Source organism: Zalophus californianus, chromosome 6 (assembly GCF_009762305.2).
Source record: "Zalophus californianus isolate mZalCal1 chromosome 6, mZalCal1.pri.v2, whole genome shotgun sequence".
In the NCBI taxonomy this organism is placed as follows: Eukaryota; Metazoa; Chordata; class Mammalia; order Carnivora; family Otariidae; genus Zalophus; species Zalophus californianus.
Window position 1 is genome coordinate 141,307,978 of NC_045600.1, and position 27,440 is coordinate 141,335,417.

Below are 27,440 nucleotides of genomic sequence, written 5' to 3' on the forward strand. Positions count from 1 at the left end.
AGCCGAAGGCAGACACTTAACCGACAGAGCCACCCAGGCGTCCCTCTCTTTCGAGATTTTGAGGTTAGCTCTTCAGCCTCCCAGACCACCCAGGTTCAAAATCTGGCCAGTATCTTGAGGGGGGAGACCAGTTATTGTTTCAGCCCCTCTCCCTCTAAACACTGCAAGACTGTGGGACTCGCCTTTCCAGCCCAGCCAGTACTCAGCTGCCCACAGTGCTCCAGAACTCAGCAAATCTTCTGTGGGGAAACCTGGCTTGGCATTCCAGCTTCCTCTAGTGCCCAACGCACGACAGTCCCTGCAAGAACCACAGACTGTTTCTCTTTTGCTCAGTAGAGTCTTCCTGCTCGGGGCAATGCTGGTCATTGGAGATGCCCCAGAATGTCTCAGAGAAGAAAGTAACCACCCATCAGCAGCTCACCTTGGAAGGTCTCTTTCCCCCTGGAAATTTTGTTCATCTGGTCCTTATTCCTTCCCACCACTCCTCATTCTCTTTAAAAATGATGACTTTCAGGACGCCTGGGTGGCTCAGTCATTAAGCATCCGCCTTTGGCTCGGGTCATGATCCCACGGTCCTGGGATGGAGCCCCGCATCGGGCTCCCTGCTCAGCGGGGAGTCTGCTTCTCCCTCTCCTTTTGCCTATCTCTTCCCCTGCCTGTGCTCACTCGCTCTCTCGCTCAGAAATAAATAAGATCTTTAAAATTTTTTTAAAAAAATTAAAAAGATGATTTCCATCTCATTTCCTCCTAGCTGTTGCAACGGGAGCAGTGGCCTGTGGAGACCTACCACATCCTACCCAGAAGCAAAAGTTCCTTGGTTCTGCTTTTTTATCACTTCCACTGACAAAGACTTTTTAGTATTTTTTCTTAATCACACTCTAACTTGATTTCCTCTTGTTTACACAAGTTACAGTGTTTTTATCTCCTTCAAAAATAGAAGTGATCTACTTCCTTAGCTTTCTTGAGGGATGGCCATTTTACCTCAAAGTTCTTGTTGCTTTGTTCTTTGGTGCGAGAGATCTTTCCTGGTTTCTGTTTTTCAGTTTGTTCATACCTCTTTGTCTTCTTGCCCTTCTCTGGAACTGCTGGGAAAGTTTCTGATGATTTTATAGATTCGGGGGGCCTTTACAGACTTAGAGGAGGAGGTGAGGGCTCCCCGCTCTGCTGCCCTGTTGCTCAGTAGACTTGTCTTGATGGATGAACTCCCTGGGAAGCATGTTCTTTCTCTTCAGTCACCCCAGTCCCCTTTCAGGGAAACTCACTTTCCCTGACTCCCTGCCCCTCTCTCCTGAATCTCCTAATGACTGCCGCACACATCATAGCGTCAGCTACTCCCTAACATTTGTCCGCTAAGGACTTCCCAACGCCGGTGGCCGTCCTTTGCCTCCATCTGGGCTTCTAGACTTCTATGTCACACCTACATCCCCACAGGCCCCTCAAACGCAACGTCTCCAACCTCCCCACTCCTCCTGCAGCTCTGCTCTTCTGCCAGTGACCCTCTTTCAGGAAAGACACCGCCCTGTGCCAGAAGCCCGCACACCGTCTCCCTCTTCCCCACGTCTCGCATCCAGGGGCTGCCGGATCAGGTCTGTTCTGCCCCACGAACACTGCCCGTCCTCCCCCTTCCCCACGGCCACAGCATGGGCCCCCGACTCCTCCTCAGACCTGCCGTCCGGAGGAGCGCACATGCCAAGAGCACTCAATGGGCACAAGTGGTTTTTATTACTTCCGCCCGGAAGAGGAAGGCCCGGCAGGCATGGCTGCCGGCAGCATGGATGCCAGTGGCCGGGGTCCAGGACGGGGAGGAGCCATCCAGCGGTGTGAGCCAGACTGCGTGGAGGTACAATCTTGCTTGCAGAGGCCACTGGCTTGAGAAGGGGGCCCGGCCTCACCGATGCCGCTTCCGGATGCTCTGCAGCTCCTGGGAGATGGCGCTGAAGCTGGGCCGCTGCCCGGGCTCGTAGGCCCAGCACTGCTCCATGAGCCTGAACACAGCGTCGGGGCACAGCTCGGGGCAGGGCAGGCGGCCCCCTGTGGGCACAGGCACCGCACACACGGGCCGTGAGGGGCGGGCGGGGGGACCCGGCAGCCCCTGGGGCCATTCCTGGAGCAATGGGAGCTGCTTATTAAGAGGCACTGTTCTCGGGGCGCCCCTCTTCGAGGGCCCCAAGGACACAGAGGCTCTAATCTCGGTCCCACTGTGTGCCAGCTGGGTGACCTCGGCCAGCCTGCCTGTTCCTGCTCTAAAAGGGATGTATTAAGCCCTCCCTCCCTTGCTGTGAAGAGTCAATGAGATATGCTGGCCTGGCACACACAGGGGCTCGCTCAGCGGCAGCTACGGGAGGACTCTCGCTCTGCGCCGTGGGCCTCAGGGGGCCTGAGGGAGCCTGGCCGGAGCCCTGGGAAGGCGGCGTGGCTCGGCCTTACCCTTTTCCACAAACTCCCGGGTCTGCTGATTGCTGAGGTTGGGGTAGGGGGAGGCCCCCAGGCTGAAGGTCTCCCAGAGCAAGATCCCGAAGCTCCACACGTCGCTCTCAGAGGAGTAGCGTCCTGCAGGGAGAAGAGGCGTGAGTGGGCTGGCCACGTCCTGCTGGCCGGAGGGAGGGCTCTGGCCTGGGGACAGCCGGGTAAGGCCCAGGTACCGTAGTTAAGAGCCTCCGGGGCTGTCCACTTCACGGGGACTTGTCTGAGGCCCCCTGAGGCTGCATAGACCCCATCGGCTTCCTCCCGGGACATCCCGAAGTCACTGATCTTCAGGACGTTCTTCTCCGTCACCAGGCAGTTCCGAGCAGCCAGGTCCCTGGGTGGGGCAGGAGAGCGTCCATGCGGTAGCTGCACCTGCCCAGGCCAGCGCTCCAGGCACAGCCATGAACCAAGCTGCTTCCCCCACCCCTGGGACTCCTGGTCCATGGGGACAGGCAACCGCCAGGGCTAGCAGCACGTGCTTGCCCTGAGGGGAGCGGCGGGGTGCGCTAGGTGGCGGGTGGGGGGGTGCTGCAGTGGGCGCCCCTCACTCACCGGTGGATACAGCACTTGCTCTCCAGGTACTCCATGCCCGCAGCCGCGTCCCCCACCAACTGCAGCAGGGTCTTCATCCTCAGGCGGGTGCCCTCAGTCCGCAGGAAGGTCAGGAAGTCGCCCCCTGGGGGTGGGCAGGGGAAGCCCGGGTGAGCCTTAGGCGGCAGCGTCCTCCCCACCCCGGAGACCAGCTTCCTCCGCTCACCCTGCACGAGCTCCATGACAATGTAGATGGGCTGCTTCTGGGTGCAGACGCCAATGAGACGCACGATGTTGGGGTGGCTGTACTGCTTCAGGATCCTGGAGAGCCCCGGGAACCCCAGGGAGACCGAGGGAGGGTGGGAGAAGGCAGCAGAAGAGGAATGGCCTCTGAGACCAGCAGACCTGGACATGTGACCTCGGGTGGGTCGCTGAGCCTCCACCCCTCGGCACTAGGTGGGGGGTACCACCTGCACGGTGCGGGGGACGGGGGCGTGAGGATCAAGTCAAGCACTTTACCTCATGCCACACACAGAGGGACCCTTTGTATGTGGAACTGTGGGATTGTTACTTTATCACCCACCTCGCTTCCTGTAGAAACTTGGCCTTGAGGTCAGGTGGCAGTGTCTCTCGACAAGACTTCACCGCCACCAGAGTGTTGTCGGCCCTCAGGCGTCCACTGAACACTTCGCCAAAGTTGCCCTGAAAGGGTCTCGGGCTCCTACCAGTCGTCCCTGGACCATGGTCCTCTTCCTCACTCCCGGGCACTTGTCCCCACCCACCCTTCACTGCCCCCGCGCTCCGACTGCTCGGCCTCGCTCCGCAGGAGTCTACCCCCTGGGTGGGGAGCCAAAGGGGTGTGCACGGGATAGGCAAAGAAGGTTACCTCGGACTTGCCACATTCACGGGCAGAAGTGACACAGAAAACCCCCAAATCTCTTTCACTTGGGTTGAAAAACCATTCTGACTCTTAAGAAAGTGCCTTCTTTCCTTAGCAGGTATATTATAGCTCATGTGAACAAAGGGTATCGCCCCGCTCACATGAGAGCAACCTGAGGAGAGAGGGCCTGGGTCGCGTGAGGGGGCGTCGGGGATGCTGGCGGAAGGGGGGGAGGGAAAATCAGGCAGCCAGGGGGCTGGCAGCGCACTCGACTCACCCGCCCAATCTGCTCACCCAACACCAGGTCCTCGTGGTTTAGCACCCACTTGTCCTGGGGGAGGGAGAGGGTGGGGGGTGGGAAGTCAGTGAGGGGAATGGGTGCTGGGCCCTGCAGGGGACCAGACATCCCCCACCAATGCTGTTTTTCATTTCTTAGCACCTCGGTTTGTTGGTTTGAAAAATGGGGGTTGGACAGTATCAGGATCACACTTAGATGACTTTGGGGACCAGGCGGGGGCCCCTAACTGAGGGAGTATCAGCTCTGCACGTATGTGCATATGTATGTCCCACGGAACGGGCGTGGCCTTGAGATTCCAAACCTAGAGGGAAGCTGGGCCCCTGAGGAGTGAGGAATCACACTTCACGCCGTACGTAGACAGGAACCCGGGAAACCCTTCCTGCTCTGACGCTGCGTGGCTTAGGTGGCGTGGGTGGGGCTGGGCCCAAGGCTCACCTTGGGCACAGCCCTGTTCAGGACAATACCGCTCTTCTTGGTGAGGGGCTGCTGGGAGTGCAGCAGGTGGTCGATGAGCAAGGGGATGCTGGGAAAGCCGTCCCCTTCCAGTCGGTACAGGTTCTGCGGGGCAGGGGAACCCAGGGTCAACGGCCTCCTCTGCTGGGGCGGCCTGAGCCCTGGGAGAGGAGAGACGGGAGGCAGAGCCGGCAGAGAAGGCGCTCTCTGAGGCCGTGCCACAAGCCTGGAGCCCTCCTCGGGGCAGGACCCACTCTGAAGACTGTGCCTCTGGCTTGTTGCACGGACTGGGTGCTCTCTGTGGCCCCTTGCAGCTCCGCCAAGGAAGCATCGGATGTAGCAGCAACTTCCTCCCCTCCCAAGGCCATTCCCCTGCGGGGAGGGCGGGGGGCGGGGGGGTGGCCCACTCACGTCAGCGGACTGGATGATGAAGTGCCGGGGCTGGCCATCCCACAGCACAGACAGCACATACTCCTGCTTGCCCTGGCTCTCCCGCACCAGGAAGTCCCCGGAGTGTGTCAGCAGCTCAGCCACCTCTGCCCGTGGGATGGCCCCATGGTACCACAGCTGCTCGTGCAGCGGCTTCTGCACCTCTGGCACGAGCTGCAGGGGTGGAGGGAGCTGGCAGGGACAGGGGAAGTGAGGAAGGGTCATTCAGCCAGTTTGCCAGGGGAGGCCACCAGGACAGATGGGGGTCAGCTGGGGGGGGGGGTCTCTCTCACATATGCCCCTCGTCCTCACAAACCAGCTGTGTGGCATTAGCGCCCCCGAGCAAGCAACAGACTGAGCCAGGCTCGCTCCAGGCAGAGCTGGGAGGGGGAGACCAGGCTGGCTGACCTCAAACCGGGCTTCTGCCTTTTCCTCCAGGCCCCCGCCACCCAACTCCTCCCTCCGGAGCCAGGAGGGGGGGCCGGGGGGGGGGAAACAACAAGCTTGCAGCACACATTGGGGTGGAGCGGAAGGAGGGGCTGATTGGCAAAGACCTGGGGACATACGGAATCTGGAATCCCAGGGAAGATAGGGACTCCCCGATAAAAGCAGTCCCCTCTGGGCAGAGCCGCCTCTCTAGGGCAACGCAGTGATGAACCCCAAACACCCTGGTGGGAGGGGCTTAGCGGGTACGTGTCGGAGACCCCTGGCCGGGCCCCCCGCCTTAGAGAAGGGCAGAGATGCAGGCCCACACTGGGCTCCACTCACCGAGAACTTGGGGCGGAAGATTCCCGAGATGTGGCTCTTAAGGATCTCCAGGGTGGGTGTCCTTCCCCCTTCTCGCTCCTGCTCCTGAGGCCAGGGACAGACGTCAGCGGGTGGCCAGGCTTGGGGAGGGGGAGGGCAAAAATGAGGAGCGCGCCCCGGGCGGGCAGGCGAGGCTGGTGGCGGCGGGCAGTGGCAGGCAGCTCACCGAAGATGACGTGGAGTGGCGGTCATCCTGCAGGAGCAGCACGGGTGGGGGCTCCCCAGGGCCCAGCTGCTCCAGCTTGGCCTGCAGCAGCTCCTGCTGGGCCTGCAGCTTGGCCTGGCTGCACAGAGCGACCTGCAGCCCCTGTAGCGCCTCTCGTAACACCTGCTTCTTGGCCAGCAGCTGCACCCTGCAGGTGGGGCCGGGTGGGGGGCGGGGAGAGGGGCTCAGCCCGTAGCTGGCGGCCAGCAGCGGGTCGGCCGGCGGGCGAGGGGGGCGGCGGCGGGCCAGGAGGCTGCTGGGGGCGAACCCGCTCACCGCTCCCGGGGATGGGTGTTCTGCTCCTCGTTCCGGAGATCGCGCTGCAGCTGAGTGACCGCCTCCTGCCGGCTAAGCACTGTCTCGGTGGCCACAGCCAGTTCATCTGTCACCGAGGTCAGCCTGTGCCCAGAGGAAGGGCGGCGTCAGAGCCGTTGCCCCTCAGATGCACCCCCGCAGAGCCAAGCAAGCCTGGCCACACGGCCAAGCTCTGGCAGAGACGGCACCGCGCCCCCGGCCACCCTGGCCCAGTGCCCAGCCACCACGCACGTGTGCTGCACGCTCTCCACGGTCAGCTCGTTCAGCTGCAGCTCCCCTGGCTCCAGCGGTTCACCCTCCTCAAGCAGTGACTCGTCAAAGGTGACACACGGTGGGATGTCAGGTGCGGACCTTGAGGGGGACAGTGCCCCATCAGTGAACAGGCCAGAAGCCCTGGTGCCCAGCAGGAGCAGGGAGGGGCTTACCCATACTGTCGCAGGAAGCCTTGGTACTCGGTCTCGGGCTGGATGCGGGCGACAGCAGCAGTCATCTCCAGGTGAATGGCCACCACCTCGTCCTGCACCAGGCTGCTAATCTCCAGGTACTCCTGCAGGATCTCCTTCCTGCCTCCGGACAGGAGCTCTGGTCAATGGGGCCTCGGGCCGGGCTGGGCTGGGCAGCACGGGGCCCCTGACGCTGGGTTTGGAGGAGTCCGCCCCGGGGGGTTGACTCTCCCTCTCCCCCTCATCATTTACCAGCCAAATGACCACAGGCAAGTTACTCAATGTCTCCCTTATCTCTGCTTCCTGGTGCATGTAATGGAGACGCTGGGCATGGTGACAAGGACCCCGTGAGAGCTGGTGTGCAGAGCGTGTGGTGTACGCGGATGGCTTGGTGAATGTGAGTACAGGTGCACCTGTCCCGGGCCGCCAGCCCCACGGCGGGGGCTCTGGGCTCCCATGTGCTGCTGGCCCTACACCTACGTGTCCAGTCCCAGGCCCTCCCCGAGCTCCAGCCTCACGCGGCCACACACCTACGCCAGCATCCCCGCCGGATGTCCCTCAGACACCCTAACTCCATGAGTTGAAACGTCACCTCCTGTCTCCCGAACCCGTTTCTCTCCTTCCTGTCCACGTAAGTTAGCAGGAGCTCCATCGTCCCTGGCTCCACCTCACACCTCACTTCTGGTCCGTAGAGAAGCGGCCCCGGCTCCACCGTGGGAGTGCACCCAGGAACCTACCACTGGCCCAGCAGTCCGCGCTCCCGCAACCGCCCTCGGCCCGGCCCCCTGAAGTGTCTTCTCAACACAGGAGCGCTCAAGTCCTCACAACGGCCTGCCGGCCCCTCCATCACCAGCAGCGCCCCAAGCCCTGGACCCGAGCGGCCTCCCTCCCACTCTGCCCTCCCTCCCTCTGCCCGGGCTGCACTCGCTGTCCCGCTGCTCCTGGATTTCAGGCACCCTCCGCTCTCCCACCCCGGGGCCTGCGCACCTGCTCTTCCCTAATTCTGGAACGGTCTTTCTCCAAACACCGCCCCCCCCCAACCCCTTTGCTCCGGTACCTCTGAGGCTTTCCCAGAGCACTCTACTGAAAGCTGTCCCTCCTCCCTGCCCGCCCTGCGGCCCCTGCCTCCCCATCGCCTTTCCTTGTCTGACTTTTCTCCGTCGCACTTACTGCCTCACACATGCTACCCATTGTAGCTGCTCTCTTTCCTCTCTCCGATACCATGAATGATCCTAGAGGACAGATGCTTTCATCTCCGTTGTCCCTGCTGTACCCCAGAACCTAGAATGGTGCTCCATAAAATAAGAAAACCTTGCGACAGGAATTCTGGAATAACATGGCCCAGATATAAGCTGATGGGCTCCACACCTCGGCCCAGGGCCCGTTCTCCCGTGACTATGTGGCTTTTCCCGCTTTCACGCTCACGGGACTAGATTTTCCGGACCCAGCCTCTGGGCCTGGCGGCAGGGCTGTAGGGTGGTGAAGGGGGCGGGCTGAGGCCGTGGGCTTACAGGATGCATGCCATCTCCTGGTGCAGGTCCTGCAGCGACTGCAGCAGGCCAGGCAGCATGAGCTGGTGGTGGTGCTGGTGGTGCAGCTGGGCGGCCCGCACGCCCAGCACGTAGCGGTTGTGGTGAGCAAAGAGCTTCCACAGGCTGCGCACGTACTTGTCCTTGGCCTTGTCACGGTCCTTGTCTGCCAGGGGAGGAGAGGGGTGGTGGGTGATGGCTCAGAGGCCCCGGGCGGGCCCCACTCCCTGGGCACCCATGGACAGGTCAGGACTGGCTCGGGATTCTTTCTCTTCCAGGAAGGGAAGCCACACACCTTTGCTGGCCTCCTGGTACTTGCGCCTGGCCTGGGCGCTGTCCCGCGCCAGGACTCGGTACTGGCTCTTCAGCTTCTCAATGTCCTGGTTGTGCGTCTGGGGAGAGAGGAGGGGCCAGTGTGGGGTAGCGGGTCCCCGGGGCACAGGAGAGTTCCGCCTGAGGTCCCATGGTCTCCCATGGGCTCGGCAGGCCACGCATCTAAGTCTGTCCTCAGGGAAGGCCCTGGAGGCTTCTGGGGCCCAACCTCTGCTGCTGAAGTTAGGTCAGAGGAGCTGGCTTAAGGACAGGCCCCTGGGCGAGGCAGAGAGGCGGGCTGGGCAGGCCACACCTGGCCCTCCTTGACCTAGAGTGGTATCTGGTGGCAGGGAGGCCCCAGCTGCGGGCACGTATGGCCTGGGCTTGGTTCAACGCTCTGTTGATGACATCTTGAAACTCTTTCATAATTTTTTGACAACAGGCCCTGCATTTTCACTTTGCAGCAAGTCCTGCAAATTCCGTTCCGGGTGGCAGGAACAATGGATGGCCAAGAGCAAAGTTCTTATCCCAGTTCCCCTGTTTATGCACTGGGATCCTTTGGGTAAGTTCCATCCCTGCCCTCTAAACCTTAGTTTCCTCGTCTGTATAACAGCTTAATGGAAAGACAAAATGAACCTTTCTCTTGAAGGGCCGGACGGTAAACACTTTAGGCTCATACGGTCTCTGCTGAAATCACTCAGCTCTGCCACTCTAGCTCTGTAACAGCCCCAGGTAATAGGAAAACGAAGAAACGGGCATGGCTGCGTTCCAGTAGAAGTACCCCATAAAAGCAGGCCGACCCCGGAATTAGATGCGCTTCTGGGGAGAGCGCCGGCAGGTGGACAGTGGCCACCAGGGGCCGCTGTGGGTCCGTGGGAAGGCTGGGGTTGGGGCAGGTGGAAGGGGTGTGGCGCGGGGGTTGCTGACCGGCACACCGCACCCGGCAGGCTCAAGCCGAACAGCTCGGATGGCAGAGCCTCTAGATGGAGCAGCAGGGCGGGGTTCACATGCAGGCGGGCAGGGTTCACATGCAGGCAGGCGGGGTTCACATGCAGGCGGGCCGGCTTCACACCTCTGTGTCGGGGCCACACTGCTGCCTTTCGAGGAGCCGACTCCTCCCCCAGGCCCCAGAGCCCGCCGGCGCCTGGCCGGAGGGGGGTCACCGATCCTGCGCGCCCTGCAGCCGACGGCTGGATCGCTCACCTTTACTTTACTCGGGCGTGCGGTCAGGGCGCAGAGCTCGCACGGAGAGGCCTTGCCACAGGCCGGCCCCGAGTGCAGGGAGGCGGGACGGAAGCTAGGGCAGGCCTGCGGTCAGGGACTTGCACTTCCCCCAGTGAATCCAGGGGCTCTTGTGCAAAAGCAGCCCCCTGAGTGTCAGCGTTTGGGCAGCAGCGGCCAGGGGGAGCCCAGGGCCCCCCACCCACCTTGGTGAGCTCCTGCTGCAGCTGCTGCCACTGCTCGCTGTAGGTCTTACGCAGCTGCTGCCGCTCCCGGATCAGCAGGCCCAGCTTGCTCAGGGGCCCTGAGTTCAGGTCCTCCGCGTGCTGCCGCAGCAACCGGCTCAGGCCCTCCGTCTGGCTGGTGAGCTCTGCCCAGGACTATGCGACACAGGACGGGCGAGACAGGGAGTGGGGGGCACAATGGCTCCCCAGCCCAGGCCTGCCGACTCCCCAACCCCACCCCCCACCCTGCCCAGCCCCGTGGGCTCCGGGAAAGGAAGGGGGCGGGCGGACAGAACCGTCACCCAGAGGAATTCCTCAGTCGAAGGCAGCAAGCGGACGAGGAGGCCTAGGGTGCCCCAGAACCCCCACCTGGCTGATGGGGCTATTGGGGCTCATGCCCCGGCCTCCACTGTCCTGCAGGGACATGTGATGCAGCAGCCCTGCATATTCCCGGTCGCTCTTGACACGCTGGGCCATCCACTTCCTCATGCCCTCCAGTAGCCGCAGCTCAGCCTCCTGCATCTGCTGCACCGCCCCGTGGCCCTGGGGGCTGCACAGCTCTGAAGAGAAGCCCATGGTGCCGTCCTGGGGACAGAGACAGGGCAGCCCGGCGCTGGGTAAGGCAGCAGCCGGAGATGGAGGGGCCAGCCGGGGAGGCTGGAGGCTGGTGGGGCAAAGAGGAGCTGCAGACAGACAGGAGGTGGGGTCCTGTCCCGCTGAAATGCAGCCCGAGGTCCAAAACGGCAACTTGGCCTGGGACAGGCCCTCATCGCTTCCCGTGTCTCGGGCCAAGGCCTGGCGCCAGGGGACCCCTCCCTCTCCAGGCCCTCCCACCGGGCACCCTTCCCTTGCCAGGGGCTCGGCGTGCCCGGGACCCTCCGCTGGGCTTCAGGCAGCCACAGCCTGAGCCAGGCCCCTGCCCTGCCACGCGCAGCCCACCGTGGGAGGCGGGGGGGGGGGGGGGGGAGGGAGTGTCCCCCTCTCGGCACCCCCTGGCCGCCGCTGCCCTCCCCGCCCCCACCCCTCCCCGCGCCCCTCCACCCCCCCGCGCGCGCCCGCCCGCGCCGCCTGGGCCTCGGGGCAGCACTTACCTGCGCGGGCAGCTGCTCCGGGGCTGCCGAGGACGCCTCGAGGACGACTCCGGCCCGACTGCGGCCCGGGCGACCCTGGCCAGTTCCTGATTCGGTTTCCTCCTGCCGCGGTTTCAGTTGGCCGGCCGGGGCGGGCCCGGCGAGGGGAAGGGGCGGGCGGGAGGGCCGGCGCCCCCGACGCCTGCCGGCCCCCCTGCCCAGCGCGCCGCGCGGCCGCGGAAACGGAAGGGAGGAGGGGGCCGGGGAAGAATGGCCGCGCGGAGAGCCGCCTGCCGGCGCCCCCAGGGCCTGGGCAGCGCCCGGGAGCGCGGGGAAGCGGCCGCCGCGCGGTGGGGGCCTGGCGCCCGGCCCGGGCGGCCCAGAAGGGGAAGGGGGAAGCCTGCTCCAGGCCTCCCCACCCCATCGGATTCCCCTAGGAGGGCTCAGGCGCCAGCCAACATTTGAATAAAATTTCCAAGTAAATATCCCCGAGGAGAGACCTCCTTCTCGGGCACAGGTCCTGGGGAACCGGCCACCACTCCCCAACCCGAGGCAGGGGCTTCCTGTCCCAAGGGAAGCTGGGGGAGGGGGGCGCTGGCCGGAATGGGGGAGTGGACAGGTATGGAGTTTCCTGACTGGTCACCGGCCAGCAAAAACCATCTATCCTGGTTCAGTCGGGCTCCACCGTAGACCTCAGCCCTACAGCCAAGGGAGATCCTGAGCAAGGAGGGGGGGGGGGGGGACACCACCCGCTGGACACCAGGCCTGTGGGGGTGGAAGCCCTCTGCTTGTACTACTTTTGGGGCTCCCATGTCCCACACCCTAGGGCTTGTCCCCAGCTGCTGCCTTCTTCCACAGCCCACCGCTCCCCCAGGGAGGCCCTAGAACTCCGCGGGAGACGGCCTTTGGAGTCCTGACTTGGGCCCACCTAGAGGCAAGCGGGACATCAACTGGCCCCAATCCCCGCCCCCATCCCGGATGCAGTCCCAGGGTCCCAGGAAGAACAACATCACCACACTGGAGACCAGGCCTGGTTTGCATAGTCTGCACGTTTAATCACTTTAAAACCTCTAACATTATCTCGTGTCCATTAAATAGAACCAACAATGCTGGGCCTGTTTAAATTACAAGGAAAAAAAAAATCACTGGGCACCAACCCAGTATCTTACAAAATCAGCCAGGCTGGCCACAAGGGTGGGGGGATGGGAGAGGAGGAGACACCCCTAGGCAGGTGGCTGGGTGCCAGGAAGGGCTGGGGGAGAGAAAGAAAAGAGGGCTCCCAGATGGGGGGGGTACTGATTGTCCTAATGGGAGGGGTGCGAAAGGCACGTCAGAAGAGGGGGACTTAAGGGGGCAGAACAGGTCAGTGCTTTCTCCACAAGGGCACAGTGTTGGAGGGGGCTCGGTGCCACCACCTGCCCGCCCCTGGCACTTGGAGAACCAGTGACCCATGAGCCCTTGGCACGATGCGCCCCATCTGAAACACGGGTGACAGCCTGCCCCTCCCACCACGATCCCCTTTCCTAGGGCCCACCTGGCTTGCCCGCCTGCCTCTTCAGGACTTGGGGCTCAGCTCCTCCTCACTCCTCAGCAACATGCTGCAGCCCCCCACACCTCAGGGCCAGCGTAGCTGGGGGAACAGCAGAGTGGACAGTGGGTGTGGGAAGGTGGGTGGTCCAGCTGCTACCCCCATTACAAATACAAAAAAAAAAAAAAAACCCCAAAATCAGCATCTAAAGTGAAATAATCACAAAGTGAAAATATATCCTCAAACAGCCCCTGAGATCCCCACAGGGGAAAGCAGCATCGGGTGGGAGGCGGGAGAGGCCGGCTGGGCCACCGTCCCTCCCCACCACCCACCCAGGGGCTCCAGGACTGTGAGTGCCAACAGCCCAGGCAGCCCCGGGCTCAGAAAACAGGGACTTGGGCCCTGGCAGGAGGGGAGGGGGCCCGAAAAGGTAGGGTGGTCAGGACACCAGCACGGGGCTCGGCGGGCAGCCAGCTGTGGTGGAGGTGGGCAAGGGGGGACACACGCGCGTGCACTCACGTGCACACCCTAAAGCACCTGCCTTGCCTTGGTCCCTTCCTTTGATCGCCACTTCCTCAAGAGGCTCACCAACGTGGGGGGACAGGGTCGGGGACACAAAAGCCCTTGGAGAGGTGGCCTCCTCCTTCAAATACCCCCTAGGCCAGCCTCCCTGCTGCCTGGATGGGGACCGTTATTGCTTTAGAGGGAACAGGGAAGGGAGAGAGCTGCAGCCCAGGTCAGGAATCCCCAAAGAGAAGGGCTGACCCTCTTCACTCCGCAGAGAACCCTGGCTGGGGCCTGGACCTTGGAAAGCTGCCCTAAAGGTTCCACTCCTTTCTCCACACGGAAGGGGTGCTGGAGGTGGGGGTGAGGCCCTCCCCGGCTCCCCAGCTGGTCCTGGGGCCCCACCTCAGGCAGCCAGGTGGCCCGAAGGTAGGGTGGGAAGCAGTCTCTGCCCCTCTTGCCTCCCAGGTGGGGTCCAAACCCAGTCCCAAGATAAAAAAATACTTTGGTGAATTAAAAAGTGCCCAAGGAGGGGATGGGCTTGAAGGGGCAGGCAGTAGGCGCTCGTCAAAGGGCGCTCTGGTCTTTGATAAAGGCGGTCCTCTCGCCCCGGCCCTCGTCTTCTTCTGAGTCAGATGGGCACTCTTCCTGCCAGGCTTCGGGGGGCAGCCCCTTGTAGGAGATGAGGCCACGGTCCATGGTGTACACCTTCACCCCCCGGAAGCTGAAGCCGGAGCGCAGCTGCAGGACCAGGAAGACAGTGACGAAGACCAGCACGATGAAGGCGCAGCTGAGGCCGGCCACCACCTCGGGCAGGTGTGAGGGCGGCAGCCCTGCCCGCGGCCGGGGCTCCGTCTCCACCTCGGCGGGCGGCGGCGGCGGCCGCTGCTGGGGCGACTCGCGGCTGCTCTGGCTCTGCCGGGAGCACGTCTGCTCCACAGGGTCCAGGGAAGCGTGGCTGGGGCAGCTGAGGCAGTCTGTGGGGGCCAGCCCCTGGCAGGTGGCGCACGAGCTGTGGCAGGGGGCGCAGACGCTGGCCCGGATGATCTCCACGTCATTCTCCGTGCTATAGTGAGTATCGAGGACTTGGGGGGTGAAGCCTGGCGGGCAGTGCTGGACACAGCTCTTCTGGAGCAGGGAGAAGCCTTCCTCACAGACTGCCGGCAAGGGGGAGAAGGTGCGCGTCAGCTCAGCAGGCATGGCGGCCCCAAGCAGCCTCCAGCCCCCGACCTGTGGCATCCCGAGGTCTCTTCAAACCCCCTTTCCTCCTAGCCCTGGGCTTCAGGACAGGTCCCCTCTGTGCCAGAGGGGGACCGCCCTCCCACCGCCCCCCCCCGCCCCAAGCCCCAGGAGCAACCACTACTGACCCACACAGGCCTGGCTGGTCGTGAGGGTCTTGCAGCCGCTGCTCTCGGGAGGCGGGTGCGACCCCTCGGGGGCCGTGCCATACAGCACGAGGGTGAACTTGGTCAGTGTCCCTATTCCAGGGTGGGGGAGGAGGCAAGAGTTAGGGAGCACTGGCACCGCTCCTGGAATCCCAGGGCCTGCCGGCTCCCATCTTTGTTCCCCCTCAGTCCTCAAACACCCCCAGTACCATAGTTGTTGGCTTCGCTGGTGTTTTCAATCTCCAGGACCCACTCGCCAGAGGGGTCCTCATCCCAGGAATGGGTTGTCATGAAGGCCCAGTCATTAAACCCATCTGCGGAGTAGTCGTGTGGCCTGGGGGAGAAGGGTGCCCATGGCTGTTGGAGGCCTCTGGGAGACCCCAGCAAGGGGACACCAAGGCCACAACACGTGGACCACACACCCTCCCCCAGTGCAGCGCCAACCCCACTGGGCTGGAAATGCCTGTAGCTGTTGTTTCCCAGTAGGCCAGATGTCCTCCACCACAAGATTCTGGAAACGTGCAGGGTGCTTGCTACACACGGGAAGGCACGCTACTGGCATGTAACGAGTAGAAGCCAGGAACTCCTTCGATGTGGGACAGTCCCTTAGGACAAAAGCATCCCTCCTAAAGTGCCAACAGCACCCGCACTGAGAAGACCGTGGTGGCCACTAAGAGTCTGTGACAAGTCCAGGAGGGTGAACGTGTGCGAGCGTGAGGGACGGAACAGGCTGGGCAGGGGAGAGGGCAGGCACCTGGCGGCCAGCAAGGTGGAGCGGGTGCCCATGGGGCTGACCAGGTGGATGGCCAGGTCGCCACGGCGATTGTAGGACAGGGTGAGGCGGGCCTGCGCGTGCTCTAGCCGTGTGATGTGGCTGGGCTCCCCCAGGCAGGCGGTCACCGTCTTCCGAACCTCCAGCCGCTTCCCGATGTCCCTGTGCAGACAGCAGGGACCGTCTGCCGGCCTGGCCTGGAGGGCGGGGCCTCACACACACACACACCCCGACACCCCCCCTTCCCCTCCCCCACCCCGGCACCAGCTGCGAGCCAGGCCTCACTTGGGTTCAGTGAGGATGTCGATGATGCATTTCCGCTGGGGGGGCACCATCGTCCAGTTCTGGGCCAGGGTCACCATAGCACCCGCGTCCAACAGCCCGTAGCCGTATGAATGGCTCACTGCGGGGGCAGGGAAGGCCGGGTCATCTGGGAGGCAGAGGGCCCCCCTACCCTCCCCCAGCCCGTGCACTGGGGGAGCCCCTGTCCTCACCTTTCCGGCCCACACCGTTGGTGGCCCAATCGTTAGCATTGAGGTGGGCGGGCTTTGAGGTCTGTACCACCAGGTGCTGCATGTCCCGCCAGGTGAGGTTCTTACTGCAAAGGGGGGAGGGTGAGGCCCGGGGCTCCGGCCAAGGGCTGCCCTGCAGGAGGCACTGGTGGGGGCGAGGTTGCTTACTTGGCTTCCAGGGTGAGAGCGATGATGCCAGCTGCCAAGGGGGCCGAGGCCGAGGTGCCCGTGTGAGACTCGGTGCACTTCTGCCGCAAGTCCGTGGTCACCTGCCGGGAGAGCGGTGTGTTGGGCCCGTGATGGGTGGAGGGACTAGAGGGGCCACCTGCCCGCCCCTGCCCACAGGCCCAGAGCACCAACGGATGGCAGGGGAGCCGGGGCCAGGACACCTCAGGCCCAGCTGCTGCCTCGCTCACTAGCTGTGAAGAGGCCAATGCCTGGCCCTCCCGGGGCCTCAGTTTCCCAAGGCACGAGGTGCTGAGCTCCAGGCTGGAGACCATTCAGAGCCGTGCCCATCTTCAGAGAGTCTACACTTCTCAGGGGCTTCGCACAGCCCCATGGCCCCATTCCCAGCGCCCGTCCCACGATGACTGGGCCACCAATTCCCCCAGCCACACATGGTCTGGGAGGGGGGCCCTGAGCAGAGCCAGCAGGCAGCCCCACCTCCCGCCCCTCCCTCCCGGGCGGGACTCACGATCTGCTTCTCGTTCTGGTTGCCGCTGCTGTAGGTGGTGGCTAGCGTGGACGAGCAGGCCTCACTGTACCAGGGTACGTTGCCGAGCTGCGTGGCGCTGCTGATGGACAGCGTGTAGATGCTGTTGGTGTAGCCGTCACAGTTGCAGCTGTCGTGCTCCCGGCCCCCGTTCCCCGAGGCCCACACGAAGATGGAGCCCAGCCCGCCGCGGCCCTGAGGACAGAGCGCGCCGGGGTCACTCACAGATGGGGCCTGCGGGAGGCCTGGCGGGAGGGTGCCGCCGGGGGACAGGGCCCCTCGTCCGCACACGCCACCCTGCTCCGCACCCCCTGAGACCCCCGCTGGGCCGGGCACTTGTGCAAGTCTGTCTGTTTGTGCTGAACAACAGACCCGGGCTGCTACTGAAATGCCCAGACCGGTGACTGCAGGGGCGGGAACGACAGGTGATTTCCACCTATTTTTCTCTTTTGCTATTTGTCTGGTCCATTAGCATTTTAATAAATAAGCCTTGTATAAACTAAGGTATAACACAAGAATAAACGAACAGGAACAGAAAAACATGGGGAAAAAAACTAGGGAGCAGACAGCACCCGGCCTGGCCCAAGGGGCTGCACAGGGACCCGCACCGCACCTGGCTAACCCCCCGGAAGAAGGCCTCCTCGGCGAGGCGGGCAGGTCCATCCACGGTCTTGCCGTCATCCTCAGGGCCCCAGCTAGCACTGTAGATGTGGATGTGGTTGGGGTTCAGGCCCAGTGAGCGAGCCTCCACCGCGTCTGTCACCTCGCCGTCCAGCATGCGCACCCCTGGCCACGGAGGGGGGTGAGGAGAGGGATGCTGCGTGGGTCTAGCCGCCAGGGGCACCCCCAAAGCACACCCAGCCCTGCACCCAGAGGATGTGCGGGGGAAGGCAGAGGCCGGTGCTGGGAAGCTTGAGCCCCTAGCCCCCCGGGCCTATCTGCCTCGCCAGGCCAAGAGCCCGAAGGGAAAAAGAGAACACACCCTGCCCTCAACCACACAGCTTGGCTTAGAAGGAGCCTCTGGGTTCCCTAGGGGGTGTGGCGATCAAGGCCTGCCCTGTAAGGACTCGGTGGGGGTGGTGGGGATTCAGGGAGGCTCCTGCTAAGAAGCCCTGCCCTGCCCCGCAGCGCAGGGGACTCGGTTCTGAGCTGTTGCGAAGCCTCTAAGGAACAGCCACGTGGCCAAATGGATCCATGGATCCACAGTGGGAAAGTGACAGGCGCTGGCCGGATGGGAGAAAATCCCACCCGCAGGGCCCTCCCCATGGACAGGGTGGCCAAGGCCCACACCCACCTCCGATGCGGGCGTTGTAGGCCACGCCTACACCACAGACACCGTTGTTAGCCACTGCGGCCACCTCACCCGCACACCGTGTGCCATGCCTGCCGGGGCCAAGAGCACAGCATTAGCGGCGGACAGAGCGTGGCGGGTGCAGCCTGAGGGACAAGACGGGCCAGCACACCCCTCCAGCCACGGCCCCTGTCCCCTCCGACGCTCTCCGCTCTGTGGCCACCCCTGCTCTGACCGGAACTGCAGCAAGACCACGGAAACGGCAGCCTACTGGGGGAGTGGGTCTTAGTCCGGGCTCGACCGTGCTTCCTCAGTGGAAGGGAGGAGAAGGCAGGCAGGGGCTGGGGACCCGCCGTTGCTTACCTGTTGTCATTCATCTGTGTGTACCGCGGCTGGGGGTCAGGGTCCTGGTCGTTGACGTCGAAGCTGGCCCCGGGATCCTGCAGAGGACATGGCCATCGTCAGGAACAGTCTGACCACACTGGCAGAACAGGACCACCCTGAGACACCCTTCACCGGGGATGGCTGCCTCCCTCCCCCACCTCCTCACATAATTGCCTGCCAAGTCTGGGTGGTTCTTCTCGATGCCATCGTCCAGAATGGAGACCACAATGCCATGCCCCGTGTAGCCCTGAGCCCAGGCCTCCTTCACGTTCAGGTCCCGCTGGGTGACGCCGGACTGCAGAGACACCCGCCCCATCACCCCAGCACTTACAAGATGTGGCTGGCTGTGTGCGGTCGGGGTACCGTGAAGAATCCCCTCACCACCCCGAAACCTCTTTCCCCGCCTGCCCCTGTGCCCGCAATGCCATCCCTGGCCGCCTGGGCTCCATGGGAGTGTCCAGAACTCTGGAAGGGCAGCCCCCAGGCTCAGCAGGAAGGGGCAGGGAGGGAGTGCTGGGCAGAGAGAAAGGAGGAGGAGGAGGGGAGGCCTCCACATCAGCCTCAGCCTCAGCCTCCCGCGGGAGCCCTCAGTGGCCAGATGGGTGCCACCGGGGAGGAGTACCCACGACCCGAGGAGGCAACATACCAGGTACCACTGCTGGGGAAATTTGGGGTCTGTGGGCTCCTGGTACACATCTCGTTTGGTCCTTCGCTTTGCCACCTGCTGCTCCAGCCACTGCACCTGCAGGGAGTGAGGGGGAGCCAGCGTGGGTGGAGGAGGGGGGCTCAAGCGGCTCCAGAGAGCAGCAAGGGAAGGGTGGCAGCCAGAGGGGCTGGGGCCACACTCACTTGAGGCTCCCTCTGCAGCCGGCTGTGCCGCGGGCGGTGAGGCGACAGGGACCGCTTTGTCACCGCTCGATGCCAGAAGTGGTAATAGTCGCCGAAGATCTGCAACAGAGCAGGGAGACTGGGCTGGGCTTTCCATCTGGCAGTCCCCGGGGAGGCAGCGGACGGGGGTGGACAACCGACTGCAAGGGGAGGCTCACGACGCCAGGGGGTGGTGGGGCATCTGCTCTCTGCCCAGGCCCCGGCCAGGGGGTGCAGGGGACGGAGAGGGACTCACCCTCCCGGGCAGAGTCTGGTCCCCTGAACAACCTCTGTTGGAAGCCCAAGGGCGGTACCAGCCACGGCTCCCATCCCCCTACGGCCACCCGGAACACGCTTCCTACCCAGATGGCCCTGAGAAGATAAGCCCACAGTCCCGGTCCCAGTGCCCAAACCCCTGCCCTCGCTGACCCCACCCCTGGCAATGACCCTGCGCCTAGGCCAGCTGGCAGTCGGCGCACCTACCTGGCCCAAGTTGAGGAAGCCGTGCTTGCGCGCCAGGCTGTCAGCCACGGCCGGGCCTCCGGGAACGTGCACGGCCCACGTGTTGGTGTAGACCTTCTGGGCACGGGCATCGGCTACCAGCAGGACCAAGGCTCCTGCCGCTACCACCCATAGCAACCAGGGCCTCAGCTCCATGGGGGGGCCGGTGGCCGGGACCCCGGAGCCCCCGTCTCCTTGGCCTGGTCACAGGGCCTCGGTTCCCACGTGCCTGCTCACTGCCTGTGGCCCGGGGCTGACTGGCGGGGGCATGGGGCCGAGCAGGGCAGGGCTGTGAGGGGAGGAGGGCCGCCGGCTCTGAGGGGAACAAGGGAGGAAGAAGGGTAGACAGTCAGTCCCCCCCCCACCATGTGCAAAAGCTGCCTTCCCACCCCCGTGGCTCAATCTAGGCCCGAAAAGGGCCCCCGGGGGAGACGGGTGAGAATCCAGCCCCCCAAGGTCAGCCAGCCAGCCAGATGGACCCCCCCTACACACACACACACACACACACACACACACACACAGATGGACCCCCCTACACACACACACACACACACACACACACACACACACACACACACACACACACACACACACACACACACACACACACACACACACACACACACACACGGCTCCTAAGCCTCTCTCCACACAAGAATACGGAAGTGGGATGAAGAGTATCAGGCTTGAGTCATCCAAAATCAGAAACAACAACAGAATAAATGTTCACCGCAATCAAAGTGAAAAAGAGATGGGTTATAAAGCAGTATGTATACATGACCCCATTTTGTTTTTAAAGAACTATTTATACGTGTGTATTTATATATAACCACAAAACAAAATCTGGAAGGACACATGCTAAAACGTTAACCAACGATTCTCTCAAGATGGTGACGATTATGAATATTATTTTCTTCTTTGTGCCACTGTATATTTTCCAAATTACCTAGGTATATTTCATAAAATGTTGGCTTTTCAAAGTTTTTTAATGGGTGGTGTCTACCCAGCTCACCAGGGGTTCCTGGTTCAGCAAAGCAGACCCAGCCACAGGGAGTTACCTGCATGAAGACCCACAGCCCTCTGGGAAGAAACAGCGGGTGACCCTAGGAGGGATGGGGCTTTGGGGCTGAGCACAGGGGATCCCAGTGGCTTCACCTCCCTCCATGGGCAGACCCCAGACCAGTGTCCGTCAGCAAAGTCAGGGGCCCAGACTCTTTTGAGGCTGTTTCCTGGGGAACACTGGAGCCACCCAGCCCTGCGCTGCGCAGGTCCTGGGCGCAAAGGCCTCCGGCAGCCCCCTTGCACTCCACGCCCACCGGCCTTGCGTAATCCGAGCCCAGGCAGCCAGGGCAAACACTGGCTGCTGCGCCAGGAGCACCAAGGTGAGGCTGAATCAATAGTCTGCGTGTTGTTTTTCCTCCTTCAGCAAACAGACAGCGGGACCTCTCTGCTCGGGGCCACATAACTGTCCCCACAGAGGGCCCCTGACTAGCCAGAAGCCAAGCCCCTGGGGTGGGGAGAAGCTGGGGGAGGCCCCAGGGGGGCTGTTGGAGGTATCCTGCCTCAGTGCCAAGCTCACTGAGCAGAGGGCCTGCCCACAGGGCCCCAGATGCCCCCACCACTCCCAGCCCCAAAGGAGGCCACTCTGCCAGACGGCTGAAATGAAGCTCCCCAGCTCACCCAGGCCGTGGGGAGCTGGGCAGGCGGGTTCACCACTGGGAAACCTCGCCCCTCCAGGGGCTACCCTCAGCCACAACCAGCCTTGCCGGCCGCTCCTACTGCAGTCCCACCCTGCAGCCTGGGAGGGACTCAACACACAATTCCCAGGGTATTTTCAGTTTACACCAAAATAACCTGACAGCTGATGGCAGGAGGCATCCACAATACGGCTCCTCCTCACCCTGGATGGGGCAGAGTCCACGGGGCTCCAGGACAGGCCCATGATGCCTTGGGCATCCAAGTTCCAGAAAGCCAGTCTTAGGAAAGGCTGGGTGGCCAAACATAGGCCCTAGGGTGTGAAGAGATGCCAAGCCCCTCATTTAACAGAGGATGTGGGGCCCTGAGGGCAGAGCCACGTAGGAACAAGGCCGCTTCTGCTCCTCTGCCCACTGCAATAGCCCCCTCTTGGGTCCAGATGGCAAGTAAAGCTGCCCCGGACCACAGTGCCGTGAGCCCTGCCAAAGCCCCCAAATCAAGACGGGCTCATCTGGGTCTAGCCTGGGTTCCAGCACATTGTGAATGGAACTGCAGCTGCTTGGTCTTAAAGGTGATTAACCAACTATTTAATTACCCTGCAGCACCCAAAAAGAAAACAGGCTTCAGGCACGACCCAACTATCTCCCAAGAAAGGGCCTGCCTCCCTCTGCCCAGCATCCCTAGCCATGGTGAGCTGTGGATATGGCTTCCACAGAGCCCCGAAGCGCCCCCCCACCCCCAGCCCTACCTCAGCATCCTGGAGGGAAGGAAGATTTCCCACCTCCCTCCCTCCCAAAAGAGCAGGCTCTGAGAACAATGAATGAATGGGCTTCTCCCCACCCCCATCCCAGACTCTGACTCACCCTCTGAGTCCCAGTTCAGCTTAAACACCCCCCCCCCCCCCCCCCCCCCCCCCCCCCCGGCCACCAGGCTGGCTGTATTTCTAGCCTCCTGTGATGCCCCTTCACATGGGACTGAGCTCTGGGCTGTGGCCCCAGAGAGAGCTGGGAGTGCCCTTCCTCGCTGTGTTCTTAGGCAAAGCCCTTTCTCCAGAGGTCCCAGGAACCTCCGACGCCGCTCTGAGGCATCAAACTGAACCTACCCCCAGGTCCGGAGGGTCTGGTGTGTACAGGATCCAGTCTCTCTAGCAGAGACACCAAGCCAGGTCCTGTTACAGGCACTGAGAGGCTCCCCTGAAATTCTGATTTCCAGTCTCCGCTCAACTATTCATTTGCTGTGCGATCTCGAACAAGTTACTTCCTCTCTCTGGGCCTCAGTTTCCTTGGTGGTAAAAACTGCTAGATATGAGATTTTCAAACTTTTTTTTAAAGCCACATAATCCTTTTTTTTTTTTTTAATCAAATCTTATGTGAAAGCCCCATAGAGGAAACAGTAAAATTTGGGCTGCTCTCGTTGAGAGGCGTCAAGCTTCGCTAGTCTGTGCTCCGTCCCCACCTGGCCAGCAGCTGCCCAGCCCTCACTAGGCCACATCACCCGGGTTCCCCTCACGCTTCCCGAGTCAAAAATAGAATTCCAACACCCTCTCCCGGCAGAGGGTCTGCACCCCCCTCCCCGGGGCACGCGGAGAGCAGGTACAGACCAGACAAGTGACTGCTGTCAGACCTGTCTGGCAAGCAGACAGCCCCGCAGCCCAGCCACCCCACGGGGGCAGCAGGGGCCTGCGCCAGGCCTCGGCGGGAGGCAGCCCCAGCACCTACCTGAGCCAGCCTCCCCGAGCCCGCAGAACCCGCACCTGCGTCTCCGTCGCCCAGGTGTGCGGGCGGGGGCGAGGCCGGGCCGGGGAATAATCCCCTCCGCCCGGCGACCGGCCGTTCCTCCCCTCCCCGGCGGCGGAGTGGGCGAGCCGGCGGCGGCGGCCCCCGGCGGCCGGCGGGGAGGCGGGAGCACCCGGCGCCTCTGGAATTCTCTCCCCATCCCGCCCCCAACGGGGGCCCCCGCAGACGCTTCCTGAGGTCAGAGGGCTCGCCCCGGCCCCAAGCGGAAAAGTACCGGCACGGGCCGGGGGCCGGGGGCCGGGGGCCGGGGGCCGGGCCCGGCGCGCTCAGGTGGGCTGCAGGGCGCCCTTCCTGCTCCCCGCGGCTCCACCCTCCGGCCGGCCCCCGAGCCAGTTCCGAAGGCCGGGCCGAGCAGCCGGGGCCTGGGGGGGGGGGCCCGGGTCAGGACGGCCCCGACCCTCCCCCGCCGGGGCGCCGGGGCCGCGGAGCCCGCTCCCGGGGCACAGCGGCCCAGTCCGGCCGGCTCTCTCCGGGCCCGGCGCCCCCGCGCCCCGGCGCGCTGCCTCCCCGGGCCCCGCGCCCTCCTGCTTACCCGAGGGAGCCCGGGCGGGTAACTTTTCCAGGCGAGCGCCGCGGCGGCTCGGGCGCCCCTCGGCCGAGCGGAGAGCCCGGCGGCGGGGGCCTGGGCTCGGCGCCGTCCCCGCGCCCAGCAGCAGCGTCACCGCGCGGAGGCGGGGAGGCGCGGCGGGCGGTCCTCGGCGCGGCCCGCGACCAGGGGCAGGGCTCGGCCTGGGCTCGGGCTCCAGCGCGGGCGGGGGCAGCGGCCGGGGCCCGGCGACGCTGCTTGTTTACTCCCGTCGCTGTCAGCGGCTGCGGCGGCCCGGGCTCCTCCTCCTCCGCCGCCGCGCCCCTCCCCCTCGCGGCGCCACCTCCGCGCTCCCGGCCCGCCGCCGCCGCCGCCGCCGCCGCCGCCGCCGCCGGCCCGCCGCCCATGCCGCCTGCGTCCCGGCCGGCGTTGGGCGCCAGAGCCGCGCGCACCCAGAACGCCGGGCCCCGAGCCCAGGCCCTGCGGCCTTCTGGGGCGCCCGCTGCCTCCGGCGCCCGGTAGGGGCAGGTAGAAAGTGGGGCCGGAGATCCCGAAGCCCGGGCGGCCGCCCGGCGCGTCCCCACACCCCCTACCCCCCGGCCCCGCTGCCCGCGCCCCCGCGCCCGGCTCTGCGCGCCCCAAGCTCCCGGGGCAGGCGGCGGTGGAGACCCGAACTCGGAACCCTCGGCTCGGGCTGCCAAGGGCTTGAGGAGGCACTCCGAGCTCGGTGTCGGCTGGATTGTGGGGGAGCCGGCCCTCTCGTCCCCAACCCCCCACGACTGCCCCATTCCTGAGCCAGGAATTTGGGCATGACCCAGTTAAGTGTCCCGGGGGACCGACCTGGGGTAGCTCCCCCTGAGAGCGAGGCGAGGCACCCCTTCCCAGGCCTACTGTTAGGGGAGTCACGACTGTGTGCGTCTATATAGACAGGTGGATAAGCTGAACCAGCAGCCCACGCCTTTTACTTTTTTTTTTTTTTTTAAAACACCAACCGCGGGCCAGGCACTGGGACAGTCACTTTACATTACCTCCTTCTTAAGTACATTATTTAATCCACATAATCCCTCCGGCCGACATTATTAATCCCATCTTACAGATAAGGAAACCGAGGAGCACAAAGTTAAATAATTTGCCCAAGGTCCCCCAACTAGCAGGCCTCAGAGCCTGGGCGAGATCTGGGGCTTTGGCAGAGCCTGAATCCAAGCCACTTGCAATATACCAACGGGCTCCTCTCCCTCCCTGGGTCCCTGCCCTAGAAAACGTCTGTGCTACTTGGCTGAGGCGGCCACTGCTTGAGCTGAGAAAGAAAAGAGGGGAAATGTGGCCAAGGGCTCCCCGGGCTGGGTTATTCCAAGGTCGTGGAGCAGTCTCTGCCCATCCCTTCCTGCTCCCTGTGAGGTTACCTGGCAGGACAGTATTATCCTCTGGTGTCCTCAACACAGGGGGTAATGACAAAACCCAACACCGCCCAGTGCTCCCTATGGGCCAGGTGCTGTTCTTGGCTCTTCTCCAGGTGTTAACTTATTTCTTTCTCCCCACAAACCCCACCAGGTGGGTACAATACATTTTCCTTTGGCACCTTTTATGTAGCATTTATGTCTACATTTTACAGAAGAGGAAACCGAGGCCCAGAGAGGTCAAGTAGTATCCCTAAGGTCACTGGGTGGCAAGTCAACTGGCAAGCCGGGGTCCAGATCCCCGGGGGCACTGTTGCATACCCCGCCCCCTTGGACAAGTTACTTCCTTCTGAGAGCCTCCATTTACTCCTCAGTAGAGCAGAGATGATCCTCAACGAATCGATGAGGTACCACTGGGACACCCTTTCAGATGCCGCGGAAATTGGAAACTCAGGTTGCAATGTGGGGTTCCGAAAGTCGGGCTGGGGCTAAGTCTGGTTGGCTCCCACTCAGGGTGGGAACTTCCCTCCCAAGGAGCTTAGGCTCCTGGGGCCACCCTGGGGTAGCCCCACCAGCTGCGGAGCAGCGTTTGGGAAAACAATGCTTGTGCAGTCAGACTGAGGCAGGAAGTGAGTCATGATTCTTCCCTAGTCTACGAGCTAGAGAACCCCATTGAGAGGAAATTTGGACTGGGCTAGCCCCACCTAGGCTCGGAGTTCCCTAGTGCCCTTCCCACTTGTCCTCTGGCCTTGGAAGAAAGGTCACCGCAGAAAGGGAGCAATCCTGGCCGCCTCGAGGTGCCGCACGCATCCCCGAGGCTGGCCCCAGGGGCGCGGCAGCGGGTCTCAGGACGGGGAGGGGCCGGCCCTGTCTCAGAGGGCCGCCACCCCGGCAGGGCCTGACTCTCCAATCCCGCCTTGGGCAGGAGGTGGAATTCTTTCAGCTGTGTTGCTCAGAGGTGCATCCCTTGAGGGGAGGAGGGAGAGAGGCCTGAGCGAGTGAGCACCTGTCCTTACTTCGCCCAGAGCATCTTTACCTTCGTCCGTCTCCAATTTGGGAGTTTCACACACAATTGTATTTTACAACAGTCCTCTTTGCTAAAACGGATTTGGAAGCCACTCTCCATGAGACGAGGCCCTTCCGGAGAGAATCCCACCTTGCCACAGCTGGTGACCGTTAGCCAACTTCTTCCTTTATCTCCCCCGAAACAAGTCCTGGGCGTATGTATTGTTCTTTGGATCACGCCCAAACATTTTCCCTGAGGCCTTAACACCTGAAGGAGCTAAGCTGCCCCTGAAGCCCAGGTCCACCACCCCCCCCCCCCCGCCCACCCCCGACTTAGGGCCTTAAGAACCCAGGGGTCTCTGGATCCGTTTACCAGTTTTACACAGCAGTTGATAAGATGGTGGCACCACATGACAGAAGCCTGGAGCAGGAAAGCCTGGGGGTGGGGTGGGGGTGGGGGGAAGCAGGGCCTGCCGGGTAAGGCCCGAGGGACAAAGGGGCTGCGAAGGGGGTTCCCACCTTCCTAGCAAGGCTCTGGGAGGAAGGATCCAGCCAGCCAGGCCTCTATCTTCGAAGTGGGGCGAATCTGCAAGGCTCCTGAGGGCAACCACCGTCCTGTGGCTACGTTCACGCAGACACTCGCATGTCCCTGAGTGCTCCCGGGGGGGGGGGGGTCCTCTTCTCCCCAAATCTCTTCCCCGCTCTCGGGCACCTCAGAGCCCTCCACAGCAGCACCCACACCTGGCTTTAATCAGACCCATTCGTGCGTGCATGTTAGGGCCCCTGACAAAATAACTGGTACTTTCTCTGAAAGGGTGGTATTTTGAGAGCTTTTTTTGTTTTCTTCCTTTTTGCTTACCTGCATTTTCAGGAATGTCTACAGTAACTTTTCTAATAAAATAATTAAACCTTGAAGTCATGCAAAATTGAGTAAAGCATGCCCATACTTCACCAGCTAGCGCCTGAACACCTGGGGTCCATCCTGAGCACCTCCGCCACCTGCCGGGGGCGACAGCCAGGCTCCTTCTGTCTGGTCACAGGGCAGGGCCTCTTCAGTTCTGGCTAAACCACTTTGGGAAAACCTCCTTTATATGACAGGCAAACAGGGTGTCTGTGGGTGGGGGGAGGAGCCAGAAGTGATTGGGAGCTGACATCTGAACCCAGCACGGCCAGCCCTCCTCATTTTCCTAGTTATTGGGGTGGGTCTGCGCTTACCTTTGCCTTGTGGCTCTGCCACATCCCCAAGTCATTTACCGGCTTAATGGCTTCTCTCTGCCCACTTTGTGTCTTCTTCCTCGCCCGCAGTGCCCCAGCCAGTGTTACCCACAGTTGGGCACCTGACAGGTGCATCGGGTGCAGTCTAGCCTGGCTGACATTCATTG

At 62.9% G+C, this 27,440-nt stretch overlaps 2 protein-coding genes and 1 long non-coding RNA gene across 5 annotated transcripts; 1 reads left to right on the forward strand and 2 right to left on the reverse strand.

Moving 5' to 3' along the window:
• Positions 1 to 1,703: 1,703 nt before the first annotated feature.
• FES (FES proto-oncogene, tyrosine kinase) lies at positions 1,704 to 11,474 on the reverse strand. The gene is made up of 19 exons (XM_027570170.2): positions 11,205 to 11,474; positions 10,483 to 10,698; positions 10,096 to 10,269; positions 8,652 to 8,748; positions 8,339 to 8,522; positions 6,810 to 6,947; positions 6,616 to 6,735; positions 6,346 to 6,468; positions 6,031 to 6,217; positions 5,826 to 5,909; positions 5,040 to 5,249; positions 4,611 to 4,733; positions 4,155 to 4,208; positions 3,581 to 3,699; positions 3,224 to 3,318; positions 3,019 to 3,142; positions 2,643 to 2,800; positions 2,428 to 2,550; positions 1,704 to 2,031 (listed from the first exon to the last, which is right to left on the reverse strand). The coding sequence occupies exons 2-19, from the start codon at positions 10,687 to 10,689 to the stop codon at positions 1,889 to 1,891; spliced, it is 2,463 nt and encodes an 820-aa protein (XP_027425971.1). The 5' UTR covers positions 10,690 to 10,698; positions 11,205 to 11,474; the 3' UTR covers positions 1,704 to 1,888.
• LOC113909115 lies at positions 10,645 to 12,909 on the forward strand. The gene is made up of 2 exons (XR_003515693.2): positions 10,645 to 10,730; positions 12,042 to 12,909. It is a non-coding gene; the product is annotated as an uncharacterized LOC113909115 (long non-coding RNA).
• On the reverse strand, positions 12,214 to 27,078 carry FURIN (furin, paired basic amino acid cleaving enzyme). 3 transcript variants are annotated; one of them, XM_027570172.2, is made up of 16 exons: positions 27,006 to 27,078; positions 19,622 to 19,954; positions 19,121 to 19,219; positions 18,918 to 19,013; positions 18,438 to 18,566; positions 18,251 to 18,327; positions 17,891 to 17,979; positions 17,210 to 17,382; positions 16,579 to 16,791; positions 16,053 to 16,153; positions 15,867 to 15,970; positions 15,658 to 15,775; positions 15,355 to 15,534; positions 14,810 to 14,934; positions 14,583 to 14,693; positions 12,214 to 14,372 (listed from the first exon to the last, which is right to left on the reverse strand). In XM_027570172.2, the coding sequence occupies exons 2-16, from the start codon at positions 19,793 to 19,795 to the stop codon at positions 13,783 to 13,785; spliced, it is 2,379 nt and encodes a 792-aa protein (XP_027425973.1). In that variant the 5' UTR covers positions 19,796 to 19,954; positions 27,006 to 27,078; the 3' UTR covers positions 12,214 to 13,782. The 3 variants fall into 3 exon arrangements, with proteins under 3 accessions (XP_027425973.1, XP_027425972.1, XP_027425974.1); XM_027570171.2 differs by lacking the exon at positions 27,006 to 27,078 and adding an exon at positions 23,663 to 23,892; XM_027570173.2 differs by lacking the exon at positions 27,006 to 27,078 and adding an exon at positions 23,053 to 23,072.
• Between the last annotated feature and the right edge of the window lie 362 nt (positions 27,079 to 27,440).

What these genes read in the sequence shown, in the direction of transcription:
- FURIN (XM_027570172.2), bottom strand. Translation starts at nt 19,795, where the DNA reads ATGGAGCTGAGGCCCTGGTTGCTATGGGTGGTAGCGGCAGGAGCCTTG. An exon ending in CAGACTTGGCAGGCAATTAT is followed by an intron (nt 18,328 to 18,437) that starts GTGAGGAGGTGG and finishes TGTCCTCTGCAG; the next exon opens with GATCCCGGGGCCAGCTTCGA. An exon ending in ACACAGATGAATGACAACAG is followed by an intron (nt 17,980 to 18,250) that starts GTAAGCAACGGC and finishes TGGCCCCGGCAG; the next exon opens with GCATGGCACACGGTGTGCGG.
- FES (XM_027570170.2), bottom strand. Translation starts at nt 10,689, where the DNA reads ATGGGCTTCTCTTCAGAGCTGTGCAGCCCCCAGGGCCACGGGGCGGTG. An exon ending in TCATCATCCAGTCCGCTGAC is followed by an intron (nt 4,734 to 5,039) that starts GTGAGTGGGCCA and finishes CCTGCCCCGCAG; the next exon opens with AACCTGTACCGACTGGAAGG. An exon ending in TGGGTGAGCAGATTGGGCGG is followed by an intron (nt 3,700 to 4,154) that starts GTGAGTCGAGTG and finishes AGACCCTTTCAG; the next exon opens with GGCAACTTTGGCGAAGTGTT.